The sequence below is a fragment of the Rutidosis leptorrhynchoides genome, chromosome 9 (genome assembly GCF_046630445.1).
Source record: "Rutidosis leptorrhynchoides isolate AG116_Rl617_1_P2 chromosome 9, CSIRO_AGI_Rlap_v1, whole genome shotgun sequence".
NCBI classification, from domain to species: domain Eukaryota; kingdom Viridiplantae; phylum Streptophyta; class Magnoliopsida; order Asterales; family Asteraceae; genus Rutidosis; species Rutidosis leptorrhynchoides.
Window position 1 is genome coordinate 209,994,822 of NC_092341.1, and position 26,166 is coordinate 210,020,987.

At 36.4% G+C, this 26,166-nt stretch overlaps 1 protein-coding gene across 1 annotated transcript; it reads right to left on the reverse strand.

Annotated features, from left to right (window-relative positions):
- Nucleotides 1-9,626: 9,626 nt before the first annotated feature.
- Nucleotides 9,627-14,315, reverse strand: LOC139867696 (patatin-like protein 7). Its single transcript, XM_071856062.1, has 2 exons — nt 13,424-14,315; nt 9,627-10,132 (listed from the first exon to the last, which is right to left on the reverse strand). Exons 1-2 carry the CDS (start codon nt 14,279-14,281, stop codon nt 9,779-9,781), a joined length of 1,212 nt encoding a protein of 403 aa, XP_071712163.1. The 5' UTR covers nt 14,282-14,315; the 3' UTR covers nt 9,627-9,778.
- Between the last annotated feature and the right edge of the window lie 11,851 nt (nt 14,316-26,166).

The following is a 26,166-nucleotide window of genomic DNA, read 5'->3' on the forward strand; positions in this document are numbered from 1 at the left end:
GGTAAGCTAACGCTTAGTGAATGATAATATACTACATACATATATATGTATAAAATGGACACGCCCCAAAATAACAAATACCACATACCGAGGCATCCATATATAAGGCACTACACTAAGCATACCGTACGATCTCTAAGCAAGGAGCTAAAGATACAACAACAATATAAGTTCACCAACGACGATGTGAACAACGCCAAATAGCTACACCCGGAGGGTTAGCTACAACACAACAATACATTAATATATAACAATATAAACGAACAAGGTTAACACCTTAACCCAATACCGAGAACCAAATACCACAATGAAGATTGGCCGAACTACACGAGCCTTAGTAATCCGAAACCACACGAGATTACTATCTTCACAACATCGAGGTTGGCCGAACCACACGAGCCTTAGTAATCCGAAACCACACTAGATTACTACCTCAATAAGATGACCGAACTACACGAGCCACCATGAATCCGAACTACACGAGATTCATTTCCACAATACAATAAGATGACCGAAACCACACGCGTCATCGTGAATCCGGATACACACGCGATTCACTTCTCAACATTATACCCTTCGCCATTGGGGTTATATCAACCACATCACAACCACGTGTGATAATGTACACGCGAACGCGTACTTCGCCAAAGATGGTCAACCAAATCGCACAACCGTGCCAATTGGACTCATACAAAAGTCCATCAAATCCATCTATATGTGAAGTGAGCTCTATAGCCGAGAATCACTTCACCCGACCCGCACCCATCCAACACATACATATGCACATAGGATATTATCACTCACCTTGAAGTCTTGAAGAGAGCTTCCAAGTAAACCGCAACTCGCCAATGGAAAATACCTATTCCATTATCACAATTACAACAATACACTTAGAGTGGATTTACAAATCAACCCAATTCGTCACTTAGTGCAATTTCGACCCAAATGCACTTCCAAGCACAAACCGTGCCCAAAACTAACCAATAATCACTAACACAAGTGAGAATGGTCCTAATACGCCAATTAAACCCGAACTCAAGTGTTAAACACGTGTCATACCCATTTTGACACTTAAACCCTAATTTTGACCCATAAGGTCAAAATCTCACCATTTACAAGTTTTGACACCAAAACACATTTAACTTGGTTTTATACTTCAACTTAATCCATTTCAAGTTTATAAACCTCATTAAATCGCCAAATGGGTCATAATCACCACCAAACCCTAATTTGACCCAAAGTCACAATTAGTCAACCAAATAACCTTAAATGGGTTTCAATACTTCCATAATCACTAACTTAAGTGATTAAACTCAATTTCAAGTCCTAAACATGGCCAATTAGTTCACCAACCCAAAATTCACTAACAATTAACAATAAACCCAATTACTAGCATCACTAAACCCATTTCATCATCTAAAAGGGTTTTTCATCAAACTAACTCAAACCCTAACTTGAATATCAAATCAAATCGATGAAATTCGGAGTTTGAGCTTACCAATACCACCACAACGTAGCTAGGAACGAAAGGAACAACTTTAGAACTCGAGCTTTTAATCAATTCGGCCTCCTTCTTCACCAAAACCCTAAATCTCTCTCTAGAATCTCTCTCTCTCTCTAAAATAGTTTGAGAGTGATGAATGGATGTGAAAATGATCCAAAACTGATCCAAACCAGCTAATATGGCTCACAAATCCGGCCCCAAGTGAAATTACCCAATTGCCCTTCATTTAAACCTTTTAAAAAGGCTGAAAATTGCCTCTGCAGCAATCGGCGCGCCGCGCCAGAAGGTGGAGCGCCGCTCCAAATAACTGGAAATTGTGGTCGAGCCCAAAACAGGTTTTAGCAACTTGTTTTGGCCATAACTTTTCGACCGTAACTCCGTTTTTGATGAATCAAATATCGTTGGAAACGTAATAAGATATTCTATCCAATGGTAAGGCTTTGAAACATCAACTCAAATTTTATTTGGGGTTGAAAAGATACGTACACACCTTGTCACTTCGGACAACGTCCAGTTTCCTTCGACGTTCGAGCAAGCAACACGTACACTTCATACACGCATCATACACCATAAATACATTATGTACAATCAATATTTGGGTCTTACAACTCTCCCCCACTTAAACTCGATCACGTCCTCGTGATCTTCTCCACTTAACCAATTCGGAACTACTCAACGGTCCTCAATTATAAGTCCCAATCCGACTTTTCTAAGCAATTCTTCCCAATGAATCGCCTTTAACAACTAAAATCGTCAACCGCAATTTTATCGAAACTAAAATCCGAGCACTAAAACCTGTTCAATCCCCCATTCATCAGGAAAACTCAACCGATCTCGTACCGAGATATCAACCCTATAGTGTACCCTTTCCAAGTACAATGCTACAAACAACCAAATATCGACCTAAGGTCAACAACCCGAAACGATGAAGACCGAACCAAACGAACCCTTACGGATTACACCAATCACTAAACATCCCTTGTAGTGCGCCATACGACCAATACACAACTACCGTAACATCATAATCCAACGGCTAGAACCGATAGCGCCCAAAACGACTATGGAAACGCAAAACCCAAGGTGTACGAAATCAACCATCGTCACACCCGTAACAAACATGTGAGCGAAACACGGCTATCGCCTCACTAATCCCACAACATGGTCCTCACGACCCCACCATCGACGTATAAAACGACCGATAGTTCCCGCAACATGGTCCTTACGACCCTACCATTGGTGTATCAAACAACCAATAGATCACACGACACAAAGGCTGGCCGAAAACACACGCGCCCTAGTGAATCCGAACTACACGCGACTCACTACCTTCACCACAACAACAATCGGGAATGGCCGAACTACACGCGCCATAGTGAATCCGAACTACACGAGAGTCACTATCCCGGAGGAATGACCGAACTACACGAGTCATTTGTGAATCCGAACTACACGAGACTCACTCCTCAATAATGACCGAAACCACACGAGTCATTTGTGAATCCGAACTACACGAGATTCACTTCCACATCATCGAGGTTGGCCGAACTACACGAGCCTTAGTAATCCGAAACCACACGAGATTACTACCTCAATAAGATGACCGAACTACACGAGTCACCATGAATCCGAACTACACGAGATTCATTTAGTTAAGATGACCGAAACCACACGCGTCATCGTGAATCCGAAACCACAAGCGATTCACAATCTCAACATAGGAATGGTACTCGCATTTCCCACCGGTACTCGCATTTCCCGATAGTGTTACACCATACCGACATAACACTACTCCCTTGATGAAGTCAGCGGACCCCGAAGGTCATACTCCACCAATCTCAACACCGGATGAAGTCAGCGGACCCGAAGATCATGCTTCACCGATATAACACCACGCTCATGATGAAGTCAGCGGACCCCAAAATTCATGCTCCACCAATCACGTATTCCCATGATGAAGTCAGCGGACCCTAAAGATCATGCTTCATCAAACAACCATACCATAATCGAGCAAGAACCACCTATACCAAACATAGGTACCAAACAATAATTCTCCACAAGAGAACCCGACACACACCTCCCTTAACCGGAGGATTTCACCTTGCTCGCCAAACACGTCCATTATCTCTCAACGAGATTTACCACGCTACCACCTCGGTGATGATTCAAATCCAAACCATAAGTACAATTTATCCGAAATTGTACTCTACCACAAATCGACCCAACCAGGTCGCGACAACATTTTTCGGATCTACCAATAGCATCATCCGAAATCTCATACTAAAACTTCCTCGTGCGGGAGTGTAACTCCCCCACTTAGAACCACGTTCCATATCCACAACTCGTACAACCGCACAATGCTACCACAGGTAGACTTTACCAACAATTGGGCTCACACGACCCATTACCACATCTTGCTCCAACCTTGAGCACACGAAGGATTTTAACCAACCCTTAAACACTTTGTACGAAAAGTGTACCGCAACACAATCGGAGTCGAACACCACGCTAGTAGGTATAAAAGAGGCACCTAATGTCGCGTCATAAAGACTCCATTACCAACACACATCGAGATTTAAAACACTCGATCTCAAGGGTTCCAACCAACCGACGAACCTCATGATTCGTCACTTTCAACATCAAAGCGAACACGCGCTTAACAACCAAACACCAAAACCATTTCCGTGGCTTGGTAGAAACGTTTCCCAAATACTAAGGAATGTTTGGTTGCACCAAGTCTTACGCCCTTCGCCCGTCAATCAATCATCAACATAGGGTACTTCCATTAGGAACGTCACCCATAGCATAACATGCACAACAAAGGCACGCAACTCAAACTCAAACGGCATTTAATAAATAATCAAAAGACATATTTATCAAAATTAAACGTACCTTAACGTCTCCTGGCCGCACCCGTCCCCGCTAACTTGGGACATTCCGACTTACGATGTCCTTCTTTTTGGCAATTGAAGCACACCATACCATCACCCTTTGGTACCGAACATTCCCAAGACTTGTGACCCCTCACGCCACAATTGTAACATCTAGCCGCACTAGAATCCGACATACCCGCTCGCGTACCACCCGTGCTCACACTCGGACCCTTAGCCCTCTTACTCGGAGCACCATAAGAAATGACCCTTCGCTCACTTGAAGGTTCACCCTTTTTCGATCGTGAATACGACTCGAAACCTCTAGCCAAGTCGAATAATTCCGAAAACGATTTCGCTTGACCCCGGCTAATTTTACTTTTCAAGTCATCATTCAAGGTCCGATAGAAATCTCCCAGCAACAAACGATCATTCCCCAAATACTCCGGACAAAAACGAGCCTTCGCCATAAAGGTCGTCTTGAGAGTACTCAAATCCATAGATCCTTGTCGCAAATTTCGCAACTCATTACGCAATTCCCACAAATCGGCCGAAGTCCGGAACTCCTCGAAGAATTCCTCCTTAAAGTCGTCCCACGATAAAGCCATAAACGTCTCGCCACCGACAAGATCAATCTTACCATCCAACCAATCCCTTGCCCTACCCCGCAACAAACTCGTAGCGAGTCTCGTCTTTCTCTCGGGAGGGCAATCAATAGTACGGAAACACCCTTCGACGTCCGAAATCCAAGTTGTGCTTACCAAAGGATCCGGCTTTCCGTCATACATCGGGGGTTTAGTCCTCGTGAAACTTTTAAGATAACGCTCCATTTCACCACTACTTTGAAGTTCGGAATACCTCCTTTCCATTCTTTCTTCTAACGCACCCATTTGCTCCGCAACGGCGGCCGCAACCCTAGTGTTAAACTCCGCGTCATTAGCCTCGGTCTCGTTTCGCGTCGTCATTCTAAAGAATGCAAAACGATTAGTCCACGAACGTGTAAAACCGTACGCACGACACATCTTGCTAAACACTCATCGTACATCACTTGTTAGACACGATTTGCACCCGTAATAAGGTTTGCAAGTTCTTATTACGCACACATGCCGCATCGACTCGTTAGTACAACGACCGTCTCGCTCGATGATATACACAAACACAACCAAAATTCTACGCGGCACAAACACACGCGAGAATTATTATCACAACACAACAACATATTAATAATATCCGCATTACTAATATAAACGTTAGTCAACCTATAGCCAAGGCACTAACCAAACCCATTCCGACCCGTAATCCTACAAGTCCCGCAACAATTTAAGCACACACAAGTCTAAGTCAAGGCACCTATCTCAAGTCACCTAAATTCCTTAGACCATGCTCTGATACCACTTGTAACAACCCAAACCATCCAACGACAAAACCACGTGAAAACAGCAAAATAAAAAAAAAATTCCTGAACAGCATGTTGCGCGGCGCGCCATATAGGCCGCGCGGCGCGCCAAAGTGGACTGTCCAAAAAGTTCTTAAATGCGAAAATGTTTGACTAGTTCCCGACGTATTTAGACAAAACGCTTTTAACCGCATGTTCAATATATGAAAACTAGCGCGTTCCATTAATAAAATTTAGTTTACGAAGCGGGGCCCACATTGACCCAAATTACCCCTTAAGTACCAAAATACAATTTTCGACCATAAGACTTTTAATACAAAACAAAGCCGAGCATGGCGATTGGGGATACGCTACCCAATCCTAATAAATCCAAAAGCAAGTCTCTAAAGCAACTATGCAAGTCTTCTAGTCCCCGCGCTTACCCGAGCCACCGTCCGCATGCAATCTATAAAAAGAGTCAATAACGAGAGGGTAAGCTAACGCTTAGTGAATGATAATATACTACATACATATATATGTATAAAATGGACACGCCACAAAATAACAAATACCGCATACCGAGGCATCCATATATAAGGCACTACACTAAGCATACCGTACGATCTCTAAGCAATGAGCTAAAGATACAACAACAATATAAGTTCACCAATGACGATGTGAACAATGCCAAATAGCTACACCCGGAGGGTTAGCTACAACACAACAATACATTAATATATAACAATATAAACGAACAAGGTTAACACCTTAACCCAATACCGAGAACCAAATACCACAATGAAGATTGGCCGAACTACACGAGCCTTAGTAATCCGAAACCACACGAGATTACTATCTTCACAACATCGAGGTTGGCTAAACCACACGAGCCTTAGTAATCCGAAACCACACGAGATTACTACCTCAATAAGATGACCGAACTACACGAGCCACCATGAATCCGAACTACACGAGATTCATTTCCACAATACAATAAGATGACCGAAACCACACGCGTCATCGTGAATCCGGATACACACGCGATTCACTTCTCAACATTATACCCTTCGCCATTGGGGTTATATCAACCACATCACAACCACGTGTGATAATGTACACGCGAACGCGTACTTCGCCAAAGATGGTCAACCAAAACGCACAACCGTGCCAATTGGACTCATACAAAAGTCCATCAAATCCATCTATATGTGAAGTGAGCTCTATAGCCGAGAATCACTTCACCCGACCCGCACCCATCCTACACATACATATGTACATAGGATATTATCACTCACCTTGAAGTCTTGAAGAAAGCTTCCAAGTAAACCGCAACTCGCCAATGGAAAATACCTATTCCATTATCACAATTACAACAATACACTTAGAGTGGATTTACAAATCAACCCAATTCGTCACTTAGTGCAATTTCGACCCAAATGCACTTCCAAGCACAAACCGTGCCCAAAACTAACCAATAATCACTAACACAAGTGAGAATGGTCCTAATACGCCAATTAAACCCAAACTCAAGTGTTAAACACGTGTCATACCCATTTTGACACTTAAACCCTAATTTTGACCCATAAGGTCAAAATCTCACCATTTACAAGTTTTGACACCAAAACACATTTAACTTGGTTTTATACTTCAACTTAATCCATTTCAAGTTTATAAACCTCATTAAATCGCCAAATGGGTCATAATCACCACCAAACCCTAATTTGACCCAAAGTCACAATTAGTCAACCAAATAACCTTAAATGGGTTTCAATACTTCCATAATCACTAACTTAAGTTATTAAACTCAATTTCAAGTCCTAAACATGGCCAATTAGTTCACCAACCCAAAATTCACCAACAATTAACAATAAACCCAATTACTAGCATCACTAAACCCATTTCATCATCTAAAAGGGTTTTTCATCAAACTAACTCAAACCCTAACTTGAATATCAAATCAAATAGATGAAATTCGGAGTTTGAGCTTACCAATACCACCACAACGTAGCTAGGAACGAAAGGAACAACTTTAGAACTCGAGCTTTTGATCAATTCGGCCTCCTTCTTCACCAAAACCCTAAATCTCTCTCTAGAATCTCTCTCTCTCTCTCTAAAATAGTTTGAGAGTGATGAATGGATGTGAAAATGATCCAAAACTGATCCAAACCAGCTAATATGGCTCACAAATCCGGCCCCAAGTGAAATTACCCAATTGCCCTTCATTTAAACCTTTTAAAAAGGCTGAAAATTGCCTCTGCAGCAATCGGCGCGCCGCGCCAGAAGGTGGAGCGCCGCTCCAAATAACTGGAAATTGTGGTCGAGCCCAAAACAGGTTTCAGCAACTTGTTTTGGCCATAACTTTTCGACCATAACTCCGTTTTTGATGAATCAAATATCGTTGGAAACGTAATAAGATATTCTATCCAATGGTAAGGCTTTGAAACATCAGCTCAAACTTTATTTGGGGTTGAAAAGATACGTACACACCTTGTCACTTCGGACAACGTCCAGTTTCCTTCGACGTTCGAGCAAGCAACACGTACACTTCATACACGCATCATACACCATAAATACATTATGTACAATCAATATTTGGGTCTTACAATAATGTTGTTCGGGATTCCCTTGTTGATGTTTGTTATCGATCTGGGATTTCAGCGAGAAAGGAGGTTGACATTGGGTTGTCTGGAGGGAACGACAGGGCCCTCAGACCTGCAGATGTGTTACTTTATTCCTGGGATTGTGGTCGCGATGTTTGTGTTGACTTGACAGGGTCTTCTCCTTTGACACAGTCTGGGCTTTCTGACTTTGTCCCTGGACGTGCTGTGGTTGATGCGGCTCGTCGGAAGCGGGTCAAGTACGAATCTAGCTGTCAGGCGATTGGTTATGGTTTCATTCCTTTCTCATTTTCTTCCCTTGGGGAATTAGAAAAGGATGATGTTTCTTTGCTAAAGCGGGTTCAGAAGAGTTCGATGGCGCAAGATATTGGTGCCGGTGCTGCTGCTCATATTTTTACTAGGATAGGTTTTGCTATTGCTAGAGGTGTGGGGGCCCAGATTGTCTCTAGGCTTCCCACTAATTTTTTGTAAGCTTTAATACTTTTAAGTTTATAATAATAATAATAATAATAATAATAATAATAATAATAATAATAATAATAATAATAATAATAGTAGTAGTAGTAATAAATATTAATAAAATATGTGGGGCCATGTGATGGGGAGAGAGGATGTCATGGTTGGTAGTGGTGTGTGATGAAGAGGAAGTGAAAATATGGAGAGAGAAGCTGATGTGGCGCTGATATGGCGGTGTGTCCTGGGAAAGAAGTACGTCATGGTTGGGAGTGGTCTAAAGTATGAACTTCACTCTCATGTTATCCAATTCTTTCATATAAAGACTTCTAATCTTCATAAATCTACTTTAAGGTTTGTACAATTGGATAAAACGATGTTAATGTGCAGTCATTTTTCGTTATTATAATGTTGTTTAACAAAATAATATGTAATTTTATTGTTCTTTTTACTCGTAAATTTGTCGTAGTTTTTTTTGCCCCTACGATGCAAATCTCTGGATCCGCCACTGACTGCAACAAATATATACAGTGATATTTTACACTACAAACTCCAAATGCTCTTTGTTTAGCGGTATATATGATGGTGTCATTTCAACTACAATATTGAGGTTCAAGTTATGTGACAAACATATATGGATATATTCGTATTATGTGATTATGTGATGGGGTGCGTGGGTTTTATCTATCTTTAAAAAAACATAACAAACAGTGAAGGATCCTGTAAAACAAGAATCATCATGTTCCAATTCAAAACTTCTCAAATTTCACTCTAGTAATGAATCAAGAACGGACAAAACATAACCCTTGGTGATATAAGTTCTCACCTAGACCACTCTTAAAATAGCTATACACGAATACAATACTCGAGCAAAACAATAAATAGAAAATCAATCTTCGCAGCACGGACACCATATCATTACCAGTGTCGGCGGCAACTTAAACATAACAAACATAATAATTTAATTTGACGATGAGGTGGTGGATAAGGTAGTGGCCGACGATGTTCTTGATGAAGACGAAGTTGTTGTTTGGTTTAGTAAAACTATAGGTAACATATCAGTTTTACGCCTCTCCTTTTCCTTGAGAAGTTCATTTGCTGAAAACTCCAACTTCTCGATATTCGTACTATTGCATCTTTTGCCTTGAAATAATACGGATTCTACATTTTGTTGTTTCAACATTTCATCTACTAGCCTCAACATGTTATCGCCTTTCTTGTGTTTTTCAGCACCTAATGCACCTTTGTTTGCTTGAATACGTACATAACCCGTTGTTCGAAATTGCCCAAATGCCATTGACACTGCTTGATCAACCTAAGATCATGACATTCATTGTAAAAACGCTAAGATCATATATATAGTTACACATAGGTGGTGCTAAATTTTAAGTTAAGAAAGTCTTGACGTATTTATAAAAAAATTAGGATAAATATTGACAAAATTACTCAGGTCGTTCTTGAACTTGTACCGAAATCACTAGAGTCGTCCTTAAACTTTTTTTTTCACTGAGGTCGTCACTATACTTTCAAAAAGTAACTCGCGTCGTCCTTAAAAAAATTGGTTTGGGACCAGTAATCAAATTGATCAAGATTTGACCCATTAATGCACCTATCTACAAGCTTAGATCTGAACGCTAAGATCCGGATGGTGAAGCATGGTGAAGAAGGTGCAATATGAGATCCGGATCTGATAAGCATATATGATATAATATATGATATATTAATTTAATATTAATATTATATTATTATTTTATTATTATTATAAATAATTATAAATAATATAATAATATAAAATAATATAATTATTTAAAGGTATTTGAAAGGAAAAAACGATGGAAAGACCAATTTACCCCCATGTGATATGCACATGCTTCAGTTTAACGGAAAAATAGACAGATAATAGACGGAAGAACGACACGAGTTACTTTTTCAAAGTACATGGACGACCTCAGTGAAAAAAAAAAAGTTTAAGGACGACTCTAGTGATTTCAGTACAAGTTCAAGGACGACCTGAGTAATTTTGTCGATAAATATTCTCTTTCGTTTATATGTAATTATAAAAAGACATATTATTTCTTTCTAATCGACTAATTTTAAATGTAAGTATATAAAAAAATATTATTAATTTCTTTTTCTAAAAAGACTCGCAAATGTAATAAGCTTTTCATTTTTTTTTTCTTTTCATTTTCTTTATATTTAATAAATTTCGTTCATAATTTTTGTAGTATGTATTAAACACACAAAAAAATATTGGTAATGGAATTGTTAAAAAACAACTAAAAAGAATCTTTAGAGAAATTCGAGAATGACATCAAATTTTATTTTCATAATTTGTATTTCAGGATCTAATAATTCACTAGTTGGATCTTTAAACAAAACTTTTATACCCTCCATCGCAAATTAACTGTCCTGCTAGACTTTTCAAAGTATCTTATTTTATATTTTGACTTTAAATATTTTGATTTGTGCCATATAATATTTAATAAAAATTATATGAATATATTCGATTTTAAAATGTGTTTTCATTTATTTAACTTTTATCAAATATTATATAACACAAACGAAAATATTGAAAGTCGATGTTGTAATGAAAAATACTTAAGAAGTCAAATTAGGACAATAATTTTGGGAGGGGGGAAGTATTTAAATATAATACTCATCCGTCTCAATTTAATAGTCATTCTTTGACTTTTAAAGTCTTTTTTTAATCATTTTTTGCTATATTATTTATTTAGTGAATTTTATATGAATGTACTGGGCTTTAAATGTGTTTTCATTTATATAAATTTTATTAGATAATATATAAAATGTTCAAAGATATTTTAAGTCAAAGTTGGTTAAGAAAAATTTGAAAAGTCAAACAGAAACTATTATATTGAGAAGGATGGAGTAGGTGTTTATGCTAATAAATAAAAAGTATAGTGTAGCATGGCTAATTTTATTAAAAAATAAGGGTATGTTTACTTACCACTTAATTGTTTGTTTTCGTACAACTCTTAATTCAGTAAGTAAAGCTGTTTTTTTTATACTTAATCTGTCACTTAATCTTAAAATTGATGTGTTTTCAGGAGACATGGTTACAGACACCCCTCAATAATAAGAGACAAATAGAAATAAAGACAAATTTAAAAAAATAAATAAATAAACATCCTTTAAGACACTTACTTACAATTGAGATAATTACATTAATCTATCAAGGGTGGTTGAGATAGTTTCTCAAGCTTGTTTAAATTAATATAATCATTTCGAACTCAAATTTCTTTTAAAAAAAGATCTTCAGAATATGCAACCAAACGCATATAAATTTAGTTTTTCTAAAATTGATTACAATCAATGAATATTTTTAAATTGGACACAAGAATAAAACGTGTAAACAGATGATGGTAAGGATGATGTTGTCAGCTAATGGGGTCGATTTTGTTCGATTTTGTAGTGTCATTTATGTCATTTCTTGTGGTTGTATCGTTAGTTCTTAACGTGGCTATGGTTTAGTTTAGCTTTAATTCAAGGTTTCATCGTTAGACTTGGTGTTCGTCTGTGGTTATCTTGTAGTTTCTTGTTTTCTGTGTCTCTTTCCAAGATAAAGAAGTTATAAAGTTTTCGTTTTTTCACAAAAAAAAAAAAAAACAAGTAAACGTAAAATACATTAAACCCTTTTTATCCTGACAAACTGATAAAGTTTTATTCTTTTAAATTTCATAGAAAATACTAAAAATTGTTGGTAGCTCTCAAATAATTGTTATTATACTAGTATTTTTATATCATTATTCTTATTCTTATCTTATATTCTTATATTATTGCAACCACTCTAATGGAACCTACCAGAATTGGGTTGATACAATATACTCTGGCTCACTTTCTTTGCCTTGTCCCCACAGATTTATTTATTTTGTGGGTCTGAAATAAAGATGTAGGAAAATAATATTCAGAGTAATTTATAATTTATAATAATAATAATGATAAATTCATTGCTGTTATGGTATAAACTAGAAAAAATTCGACCGAGCGTTGCTGCGTTTGTATTCAACGCTCTGTCGAATTTGGATATATTTTTTTTGGTACCTAATATATCTAATAGGTTGAGTTGTTTGTTGTACGTGTATGTATATGTATGAAATATATCCCGAAATATTTAGTGTTTTTTTAACGATATCCGTTTCGCGCGTAGTTAGTCCCGTTATGTTCGTTAGATTTTTTCAAGTTGAACGGCGATTTCGAAAAAATTTAACTCGCACCGAGCAAGAAGATAGGTCCCGTTAAAAATTCGGGTGGAATGATTTTTTTTTATTTTAATAAAATTATGTATTTACGCTTTTTACCCCTGAAAAATGTAAAGTTGAGGAACCGTGGTCTAAATTGAGACGAATTTGAAGTGTCGTTTGTAGTGTGAACATAAACTCAAAGCAACAATAAAAAAATAATTGAAACTACAACTTTCGCCAACTTTAGTATATAGGGATAATAATAATTTATGATGTAAATACGTTTATGATATAATGTATTTCCCTCGTGTTCATGAAGGTTCTTTAGTAATAACTGCGAAATGCCCGCATAATAAGTGGTCGTTCAAAATTAGTCAAAAATATCTTAATGCGAAAATGCTTACCGTGTCTGAGACTGCTTCACCGACAATCTTAACTAACGCCGTTCGTGACGGCGTTTGGTTACCACCAACGACAGATAACGGCTCTCCGTTACCTAACGACACAACAAACAAATCCTCCACGCCGTTAACAAACGGAAACTCCTGTCTATTATACAACACATGAGTAACCGCGGCAGCCGTGGGGTTATTCATTGCCACGTCACCACCGACAGCTGTTATATTATTTCTTCCGTCAACAGAAACCGTTTTAAAGGGCCCACTAACTGCAGTTGTAGCAGCACATACATCACTCAACTTGCAATCACAGCCGTCCATTTCAACAGCATCCGCGCGTGAAAACACAACTGGCGCGCCTACCGTAAGATCATAGCACGGAATTAAAACCGTTTTAACTGTGTCTTTTAATGTCAAATCACCAAATATTTTGTCAAAAATATTTACACGTGACTTGAACATTCTCTGCATAATATTTTGTTTACAAAAGTTTGTCCCATTTTTTGTGACAAATTTAAGTGCTTCATTAGCAGTGAATAATGGGCGATTATTTTTTCCTTTTGTGAATAATAAAGTTGCAAGTACACCACCGACACCGGAACCAGCAACAACGTCGAAAAAATCTGAAATATGAGCGTTAGGGTTATGTGATTTATGACGCAGAGTGGATTCGAGATGAAGGATTGATTTAGCGGCTAAGATTCCGTTAGTGGACCCACTGCCGTCGATTGAGAGAATTCGAATTTTAGCATTTGTGGAATGTCTGATAGGTGGGAATAAGAAGTTGTTTTCGAGAACGGAGAAGATTTGGGAGGTAAGTTTGTCCATTTGAGGGTTGGATTGAAGTAAGGAAGGTGATGCCATTTTTTGTTGAAGGTGAAAATGAAAGGTTCCTCGTAAAAAAAAAAAAAAAAATGAAAGGTACGAAAAAAAAAATTAAAGAGTTGAGGGATGTTATATATGATGTGAATTGAGTGGAAATGTTGGTACGTTTTGTGTACGTGAAGTATATAAAGTGTAAAAAATAATATAAAAGTTATAATTATATCATTTATAGATAAATTAATAAATTATAGTAATAGTAATAATAAATAATAAATATATATAAAGTAGATGCAAATAATTGCCAAACAATAGTAAAAGTTTCAATTCCATATTTAATACTCTGTATTACTATTAAAACTAGTTGTTGAACCCGCGCAAGGAGGTTCGGTTTTCAATGTATTTTATTGCATTTAGTTTGTAAAATTATTTCGTGGCTAAAGAATAATGTCATTGAAGCACAACTCGAGTCGAACTAAAAGGTATAACCCGTAAAAGATTTAAATGTTTTATTTTAAATTAACAATATATGTTCATCTCCGCGTTTAACTATGTAATTATCGACTTTTAAAAATTTAACGCAAAATCAACGTGTATGAAAAGTACCCCAAATATTTAGCATTTTTTAAAAAAGCGTCCTTTTTGCGTATAGTTAGTGACATTGTGTTCCTAAAATTATTTCAAGTTTAACAATGTTGTTGGAAAAATTTAACTCGTTGCGAGCGAGAAGATATGACCCGTTGAATATTTGGGTGAAGTTTATTTAAGATTTTTTATGAAAATGGATATTTGACACTTTACACCCCTGGTTGGGGGGTCGATTTGAATATTTGGAAAAAGTGTGGGGTATTTGTTGGTGTAGTAAAATTTAATTAGAATTAAAAAAAGGTGAAAAGATGAGAATACCCCTAGTTAGCTATTCACCATTTTTGTCGAATTAAAAAAAATGTGAAAAGATGAAAATACCCCTAGTTACTATTCATCATTTTTGTCTATTAGATAATATATAAATAAATATAAATAATGATGATTAATTATTTAGTATCCATTACTAAATGCATGTCCCTTGAAACATATTTCCCAAACTAGTATACATCTATTTTTCTCTAATCTTTATTTATTTTTATTTATTATTCACTTATTATAAAGGAACATGCTGGGGTATTGATATCGCATATGTAATACACGTTTTCCTTAGCGATATCGATCACATATTGGTCCTTTTGGATACGATTTGGTGTTATTTCGATAAGTGTTGTGAAAGTTCAAGTTCTAAGACCAAGGAGATGAAATTTGAAGTTATTTGATGGTTTTAGTGATTTTGTATGGAAACGAGTGAAAGAGATTGGTTCGATGCGAGTTTGGATGAATTTAGTGAGTTTTCAGCTCGGAATCAGCAAAAAAGGGGTCTGGAGCGCCGCTCAGAAAGGTGGAGCGCCGCTCCAGTAGGCATGAAAATCAGTTCGAGGGGTTTTGGAAGTTAACAAATCAGGTTTCAGTGATATGGAGCGCCGCTCAACATATGGAGCGCCGCTCCACCTTCAGTCGGGTTCAGAATTTACCTATTTAAAGCCCGAATTTTTACCCTAATTAATCATTCTTGCATCCAGACGAATTTCAGCAGCTTTTTGACGAAAAAGGGTGATTTTTGGGGAATCCCAAGATCATTCTAACACACCAATCATTCCGGAAACGCGTCTCGATCCGTTTATCATTCAAGAACACAATTTTCATTAGGTTTTATTCTTATCATCATAATGAATACTCTTAATTGTTTATTTGTGATTTTGACTTTAGTTATGATTGTTGGCTAAGCACTTTAATGTTTGTCTAGATTGAATATTCGTATGTGTTTGAATGATACTTTAATGTTTAATTTGATTAATGCATGATAATTATGAGTTTTGATTAAGAACCATTCTTGTGGGTGTTGATTATTGTTACTAAGTTGATTAGTGTACTTGTTTGAACAAAAGGGAACCCTGTTTCAATTTAGTGCATTAGTTTCCAATTGCTTTGTCTTAACCAATTGGGTGCTTACTGGACCAAGGGGTAAACCGGGTAACATAGATTGAACAAAATAGGGGTGAATTGTGTGGAGCGAACGCGTAACCAATTGAATCTTAATCTTATAATTAGTTAATTACTAAGTCACAAACGAAAGAGGTCTTTGGTGAAAGGAAAACCTAAGCCAATAAATCCTAATTTGACGTGTTTGCTAAAAGAGAACTCTGGGTAAACCGACTCTGTAGTTGCATGTATTGATAAATTGAACTAGTGCTTAATAACAAAATCATCCGACACTGCGAATAGGAGATCTAGGTGAACATTCTTTTGTCTATTGAATTCTAATATCTTTACTTTTCGTTGAATCTGCATTTATTTTCTATAAACTTAAAAATACAAAAATATTGTCTTTTACTTTTAATCTATCCTTGATTTGGCTAATCGTTAAATAGCCACAAAACAAATTATCTCGTACTTTCAATTTTCATAGATCAACTTAGTTTATTTTCATTAGTTGCAATCTTAATTCTCACGTTTAAACTGTCCTTGGAACGATTTCGAAATTACCAACTTTATACTATTGCACGATCGGGTACACTGCCCGTTAGTGTGTAGTAATCTTTAAATCGGCATTTTTCAAGATAAATTATATACTAGATTTCACACATCAAGTTTTTGGCGCCGCTGCCGGGGATGTAAAATCTCTCGGGTTGGTTGTTAACGGAATCATCATCATAGTAGTTTTAATCTAAAAAGCCTTGACATTTCACGGGTTTTGGTCGTAACAAAAAAAAATTGAAAAATTAGGGAAAAATAAAAAAAATAGAAAAGTTAGTTTAAAAATAAAAAAAAAAAGTAGAAAACAATTGAAAATTCGGCCAAAACCTTTGTTATGAAAATTGGTTTTGATATGGTTTGGTATTTTATGGCATATTTCATGATTTCAAAGAAGCCAAAATTATTTCACATGTTCATTTTCTTGGACATGAAATCCTACGAGTTCGGGAAACTCAATAGTAGGTCACCTGTACCAAAACGGGTGTAAACCGTGAGAGAGCGGTGATTGCATAGCGTGATTGTGACCGAATCACGTGCCAGATCAAAAACTTTTGGTTACTTGGTATAGCAGACTTCCGAAACTATACCATTTTATTATTACATCATCTAATGGTGTGATACTGTGGGAAGAGGAGCCTTGAGCTTCACCAGTGTTGTCCTTTTTAGGAACAATAGCTACGTGCTTGTGTTTGCTTAGACAACACAACCCATAGTCAAAAGCTATGGCACCCAAAGGTTTTTGGAATTTATCGGAAGGGTAGTATCTACTTCCTGCCTTTCTTAAAACAAGCAGAAAAGCTTGTCATGTGGGAAGTAGGCAATTTGAAATTAATTTCAACCACGTTTATTACCATTGAATGTGAAATCCTACGAATTCTTTAACAATTCAATCGTAGGTCACTTGCACCAAGGCGGGTGTCAACCGTATGAACGGTGATTGTATCGTGTGGTCAAAACCGGGCCATGCGCTAGATCGAAAACTTTAATAGGACGATCCACATTATTTCTCCTAACAAGGACAATGTTGCACCCGACCACTTTGTATAACCCGAGGAGTAAAGTCTCCAAATTGACACACTTGCTGATTTATTTCAGAAGTCGTAGTCCAGACCAGTTGTAGGGTGACGAAAAGTCTTGAAAAGTCATTCCTAACATCGACTGGAAATCTACCAGGTGAAATGTCCCGTTCATATTGATTATAAACATTCCATATTAATTGATTTCGTCGCGAGGTTTTGACTTCTATATGAGACGTTTTTCAAAGACTGCATTCTTTTTTAAAACAACCATAACCTTTATTTTATCGATAAAGGTTTTTAAAAAAAAACATTACGTAGATTATCAAATAATGATAATCTAAAATATACCGTTTACACACGACCATTACATAACGGTTTACAATAAAAATATATTACATCGAAATAAGTTTCTTGAATGCAGTTTTTACACAATATCATACAATCATAGACTCCAAATCTTGTCCTTATTTTAGTATGCAATAGCGGAAGCTCTTAATAATCACCTGAGAATAAACATGCTTAAAACGTCAACAAAAAATGTTGATGAGTTATAGGTTTAACCTATATATTATCAAATTAATATAATAGACCACAAGATTTCATTTATTCAATAATCTTACACTCTCAAGTGTATAAAAATCATTCTATGACGAACACCTGGTAATCGACATTAACATAATGCATATAGAATATTCCCCGCATACTCATAAGTTTGTCATAAATTGGCAATCGCAATCACCATATAAATCGAAGTATTAAAGCATTCCAAATTCCAGAATGGGGTTTGTTAGGCCCATAGATCTATCTTTAGGATTCGCGTCAATTAGGGGTCATTTCCCTAATTCTTAGGCTACCAGACTTGAAGGGGCAATAATTCGGTTTAATAATCCAACCATAGAATGTAGTTTCGCATACTTGTGTCTATTTTGTAAAACATTTATAAAGCTGCATGTATTCTCATCCCAAAAATATTAAATTTTAAAAGTGGGACTATAACTCACTTTCACAGATTTTTCCTTCGTTGGAAATAAGACTTAGCCACTGGTCGATTCACGAACCTATAACAAATATGTACATATATATCAAAGTATGATTTAAATATATTCACAACATTTTTTATTACGTTTTTATGATTTAAGTTTGTTAAGTTAGCATTCCTCGTTAGTAACCTACAACTAGTTGTCCACAGTTAGATGTACTGAAATAAATCAATATATATTATCTCGAATCAATCCACGAACCAGTGTATACAAGTCTCAGGCTAGATCACAAATCAAAGTATATATATTATTTTGGAATCAACTTCAATCCTGTATAGCTAACTCAAACGTTACTGCATATAGAGTGTCTATGGTTGTTCCGATATATATATATAGATGGGTCGATATGATATGTCAAAACATTGTATACGTGTCTATGGTATCCCAAGATTACATAATATGTATAATACAATATAAATTAGTTAGGATATGTTTAATCTAGATTTGTTACAAAATTTTCGTAGCTAAAACTAGCAAATTTATCCAATTTTGTTTTACCCGTCATTTCTTCGTTTCAAATCCGTTTTGAGTGATTCAAGTTGCTATGGTTTCATAATGAACTGAAATTTATGAAACTAAACATAAAAAGTATAAGTTTATAGTCGGAAATACAGGTTACAAGTCATTTTTTAAAGAGGTAGTCATTTCTTGTCGAAAGAACGACATCTTGATGACCATTTTGAAAAACATACTTCCACTTTGAGTTTAACCATGATTTTTGGAAATAGTTTCATGTTCATAAGAAAAATCATTTTCCCAGAAGAACAACTTTTAAATCAAAGTTTATCATAGTCTTTAATTATCAAACCCAAAACAGCCCGCGGTGTTACTACAACGGCGTATGTCCGGTTTTACGGTGTTTTTCGTGTTTGCAGGTTTTAAATCATTAAGTTAGCATATCATATAGATATAGAACATGTGTTTAGTTGATTTTAAAAGTCAAGTTAGAAGGATTAACTTTATTTGTGAACAAGTTTAGAATTAACTAAACTATGTTCTAGTGATTACATGTTCAAATATTCGAATAAGATAGTTTTATATATATGAATCGAATGATGTTATGAACATCATTACTACCTCAAATTTAGTAGGTAAACCTACTGGAAGTGATAAAAATTGATCTAGCTTCAAAGGATTCTTGGATGGCTTAAAAGTTCTTGAAGTAGAATCATGACACGAAAACAAGTTCAAGTAAGATTATCACTCGAAATAAGATTGTTATAGTTATAGAAATTGAACCAAAGTTTGAATATGAGTATTACCTTAAATTAGAAAGATATCTTACTATAAATAAGAAAGATTTCTTGAGATCGGATGATCACTTGAAATGGATTAGAAAGCTTGGAAGTAGACTTGTAAACTTGAGAGTATTCTTGATTTCATGAAACTAGAACTTATAGAATTTATGAAGAACACTTAGAACTTGAAGATAGAACTTGAGAGAGATCAATTAGATGAAGAGAATTTAAGAATGAAAGTGTTTATAGGTGTTTTTGGTCGTTGGTATATGGATTAGATATAAAGGATGTGTAAGTTTGTTTTCATGTAAATAATTCATGAATGATTTATAATATTTTTTGTAATTTTGTGAGATATTTCACGCTAGTTGCCAAATGATAGTTCCCACATGTTTAATGACTCACATGGACTGCTAAGGAGCTGATCATTGAAGTGTATATACAAATAGTATATACATCTAGAAGCTGTGTATTGTACGAGTACGAATACGGGTGCATACGAGTAGAATTGTTGATGAAAATGAATGAGGATGTAATTGTAAGCATTTTTGTTAAATAGAAGTACTTTGATATGTGTCTTGAAGTCTTTCAAAAGTGTACAAATACATCTTAATACACTACATGTATATACATTTTAACTGAGTCGTTAAGTCATCGTTAGTCGTTACATGTAAGTGTTGTTTTGAAACTTTTAAGTTAACGATCTCATTTAATGTTGTTAACCCATTGTTTATTATATCTAATGAGATGTTAAATTATTACATTATAATGATATTATGATGTATGAATATATCTTAATATGATATATATACATTAAAATGTCGTTACAACGATAATCGTTACATATATGCCTCGTTTCGAAATCCTTAAGTTAGTAGTCTTGTTTTTACATATGTAGTTCAATGTTAACACACTTAATGATATAATTAATTATCATTTTATCATGTTAAATATAGTGTATCTATATCTTAATATGATTCATATGTATTTAGTAAGACGTTGTTATAACGATAATCGTTATATATATCGTTTCGAGTTTCTTAATTCAATAATCTCATTTTTATGTATATCACTCATTGTTAATACACTTAGTAAGATACTTACTTATCATAATCTCATGTTAACCATATATATCCATATATATATATATATATATATATATATATATATATATATATATATATATATATATATATATATATATATATATATATATATATATATATATATCATCATCATGTAGTTTTTACAAGTTTTTAACGTTCGTGAATCGCCGGTCAACTTGAGTGGTCAATTGTCTACATGAAACTCATTTCAATTAATCAAGTCTTAACAAGTTTGATTTCTTAACATGTTGGAAACATTTAATCATGCAAATATAGTTTTCATTTAATATATAATCATGGAAAAGTTCGGGTCACTACAGTACCTACCCGTTAAATAAATTTCGTCCCGAAATTTTAAGCGGTTGAAGGTGTTGATGCATCTTCTGGAAATAAGTGCGGGTATTTCTTCTTTATCTGGTCTTCATGTTCCTATGTGAACTCGGGTCCTCTACGAGCATTCCATCAAACCTTAACAATTGGTATCTTGTTTTGCTTAAGCCTTTTAACCTCACGATCTATTATTTCGATGGGTTCTTCGATGAATTGAAGTTTTTCATTGATTTTGATTTTGTCTAGCTGAATAGTGAGATTTTATTTAGCAAAATATTTCTTCAAATTCGAGACGTGGAAAGTGTTATGTACAGCCGCAAGTTGTTGAGGTAACTCAAGTCGGTAAGCTACTGGTCCGACACGATCTATAATCTTGAATGGCCCGATGTATCTTGAATTTAGTTTCCCCCGTTTACTAAATCGAACAACACCTTTCCAAGGTGAAACCTTAAACATGACCATATCTCCACTTTTCAAATTCTATATCTTTTCTTTTAATGTTCGCGTAGCTCTTTTGTCGACTTTGGGCAGTTTTTAACCGTTGTTGAATTTGAATGATCTTCTCGGTAGTTTCTTGAATAATATCCGGACCCGTAATTTGTCTATCCCCAACTTCACTCCAACAAATCGGAGACCTGCACTTTCTACCATAAAGTGCCTCAAACGGTGACATCTCAATACTCGAGTGGTAACTGTTGTTGTAGGAAAACTCTGCTAACGGTAGGTGTCGATCCCAACTGTTTCCAAAATGAATAACACATGCTCGTAGCATGTCTTCAAGCGATTGTATCGTCCTTTCGCTCTGCCCATCAGTCTGTGGTTAATAGGCAGTACTCATGTCTAGACGAGTTCCTAATGTTTGCTGTAATGTCTGCCAAAACTTTGAAACAAATCTGTCATCCCTATCAGAGATAATAGAGATTGGTATTCCATGTTTGGAGACAACTTCTTTCAAGTATAATCGCGCCAACTTCTCCATTTTGTCATCTTCTCTCATTGGCAGAAAATGTGCTGATTTGGTGAGACGATCGACTATTAACCATATAGTATCATAACCACTTGCAGTCCTTGGCAATTTAGTAATGAAATCCATGGTAATGTTTTCCCATTTTCATTCTGGGATTTCAGGTTGCTGAAGTAGACCTGATGGTTTCTGATGTTCAGCTTGGACCTTAGAATACGTCAAACATTTTCCTACGTATTTAGCAATATCGACTTTCATACCCGGCCACCAAAAGTGTTTCTTGAGATCTTTGTACATCTTTCCCGCTCCGGGATGTATTGAATATCTGGTTTTATGTGCTTCCTTAAGTATTATTTCTCTCACATCTCCAAACTTTGGCACCCAAATTCTTTTAGCTCTATATCGGGTTTCATCTTCCCGAATATTAAGGTGTTTCTCCGATCCTTTGAGTATTTCATTCTTCAAATTCCCTTCTCTTACAACTCCCTGCTGCGCCTCCTTTATTTGAGTAGTAAGGTTAGTACGAATAATTATATTCATAGCTTTTACCCGCATAGGTTCTCTGTCTTTTCTACTCAAAGCGTAGGCTACCACATTCGCCTTCCCTAGATGGTAACGAATCTCGAAATCGTAATCATTCAATAACTTAATCCACCTACGCTGGCTCATGTTTAGCTGTTTCTGATTAAATATGTGTTGAGACTTTTGTGATCGGTATATATAATACTTTTGACCCCATATAAGTAGTGCCTCCAAGTATTTAATGCAAAAACAACCGTGCCTAATTCCAAATCATGCGTCGTATAAATTTGCTCGTGAATCTTCAATTGTATAGACGCATAAGCAATTACCTTTGTTCGTTGCATTAATACAAAACCGAGGCCTTGCTTTGAGGCATCACAATATATCACAAAATCATTATTCCCTTCAGGCAATGACAATATAGGTGTCGTAGTTAACTTTTTCTTCAACAATTGAAACGCTTTCTCATGCTCATCCTTCCATTCAAATTTCTTCCCGTTATGCATTAATGTAGTCAAGAGTTTTGCTATTTTGGAAAAATCTTAGATGAATCTTCTGTAGTAACCAGCCAATCCTAAAAATTGACGTACATGCTTCGGAGTTTTCGGGGTTTTCCACTTTTTAACGGTTTCAATCTTTGCCGGATCTACCTGAATACCTTCTTTGTTCACTATGTGACCGAGAAATTGAACTTCTTCCAACCAAAATGCACATTTTGAATATTTAGCGTACAGTTTTTCTTTCCTCAACAACTCTAGCACTTTTCTCAAATGTTCTTCGTGCTCTTGATCATTCTTTGAGTAAATAAGTATGTCATCGATGAAAATAATGACAAACTTATCAAGGTATGGTCCACACACTCGGTTCATGAGGTCCATGAACACAGCTGGTGCGTTAGTCAACCCAAACGGCATAACCATAAACTCGTAATGACTGTAAAGCATTCTGAAAGCAGTCTTCAGAATATCATCCTCCTTCACCCGCATTTGATGATACCCAGAACGTAAATCAATCTTCGAATAAACTGACGAGCCTTGTAGTTGATCAAATAAGTCGTCGATTCTTGGTAGTGGATAACAGTTCTTGATGGTAAGTTTGTTCAACTCTCGGTAGTCGATACACAACCTGAATGTACCATCCTTCTTTTTGACAAACAAAACAGGAGCTCCCCATGGTGATGTACTTGGTCGTATAAAACCACGCTCTAAAAGTTCTTGTAGTTGGCTTTGGAGTTCCTTCATTTCACTGGGTACGAGTCTGTATCGAGCACGAGCTATTGGTGCAGCTCCTGGTACAAGATCTATTTGAAATTCAACGGATCGGTGTGGAGGTAGTCCCGGTAATTCTTTCGGAAATACATCGGGAAATTCTTTTGCACCGGGAACATCATTGATGTTCTTTTCTTCGGTTTGTACTTTCTCGACATGTGCTAAAACAGCATAGCAACCTTTTCTTATTAGCTTTTGCGCCTTCAAATTACTAATAAGATTTAGCTTCACGTTGCTCTTTTCTCCGTACACCATTAAGGGTTTTCCTTCTTCTCGTACAATACGAATTGCATTTTTGTAACATACGATCTCTGCTCTCTCCTTTTTCAACCAGTCCATGCCAATTATCACATCAAAACTCCCTAACTCTACTGGTATCAAATCAATCTTAAACTTTTCGCTAACCAGTTTAATTTCTCGATTCCGACATATTTTATCTGCCGAAATTAATTTACCGTTTGCTAATTCGAGTAAAAATTTATTATTCATAGGTGTCAATGGACTACTTAATTTATCACAAAAATCTCTACTCATATAGCTTCTATCCTCACTCGAATCAAATAAAACATAAGCAGGTTTTTCATCAATAAGAAACGTACCCGTAACAAGCTCCGGGTCTTCTTGCGCTTCTGTCGTATTAATATTGAAAACTCTTCCGCGGCCCTGTCCATTAGTATTCCCCTGATTTGGGCATTCGTTTTTGATATGACGCGACTCCCTACATCCATAACAAATAATGGCGGTATTATTTGTTCCGACATTATTTGTTCCTTTATTCTTGTTAGCCATTGGTCTGTAAACTTCACACTCCGTCGTACCATGACCCTTTCTATTACACTTAGTACACGATGTCGTACAAAGCCCAGTCGGATGGTATCCTTCACACCTCTGGCATGGTTTCTGCCTCTGGTTGTTATTGTTGGGATTGATGTTGTTGCGGTTGTTGTTATTGTTGGAACGGTTATTGTAGTTGTTGTAGTTGTTGTTGGGATTGTTATTGTTGTTGTGGTTAAAGTTGCGGTTGTGGTGGTAGTTATTGCGTTTGTAATTGCGATTATTGTTGTTGTTGTTGTATTGGTGACTCTTGTCACTGTTTTCTTCCCACTTCCTCTTGACTTGTTTTGTGTTGGCTTCTTCGGTCGCTTGCACTTTAATTCTACCCTCAATCTGATTTATGAGTTTGTGAGCCATTCGACTTGCCTTTTGTATGGAGGCGGGCTCGTGTGAACTCACATCTTCTTGAATCCTTTCTGGTAATCCTTTTACAAATGCGTTAATTTTCTCTTCTTCATCTTCGAACGCTCCCGGACACAATAGGAACAACTCTGTGAATCGTCGTTCGTACGTGGTAATATCAAACCCTTGTGTTCGTAACCCTCTAAGCTCTACCTTGAGCTTATTGACCACGTTTCTGGAATGGTACTGCTCGTTCATTAAGTGTTTGAATGCTGACCACGGTAGTGCGTAAGCAGCATCTTATCCCACCTGTTCTAGTTAAGTGTTCCACCATGTTAACGCAGTACCCGTGAAGATATGCGTAGCGTACTTTACTTTGTCTTCTTCAGTGCACTTACTTATGGCAAACACCGATTCAACCTTCTCAGTCCACCGTTTTAATCCGATTGGACCCTTGGTTCCATCGAGTTCCAAAGGTTTACAGGCAGTGAATTCTCGTGGCGATAGTTCCATTGTTGGATTCAGAGTTATCATTATTTTGCATCGCAGCCTGTATTGCGGCTATGTTTGCTGCAAGGAAAGCATGGAAGTCTTCCTCGCTCATGTTCAAATTTTGACGAGTCGTCGGTGCCATTTCCTTCAAAAATAGCCCAAAAGAATTAAGTTAATCATATAGACTATTAAGAGTAGTCAATATTA

Bases quoted from the DNA above. Each gene is read 5' to 3' on its own strand.
- LOC139867696 (XM_071856062.1), bottom strand. From the start codon at position 14,281: ATGGCATCACCTTCCTTACTTCAATCCAACCCTCAAATGGACAAACTT. The intron at 10,133-13,423 runs GTAAGCATTTTC...TCATGATCTTAG, and splicing joins GTGAAGCAGTCTCAGACACG to GTTGATCAAGCAGTGTCAAT.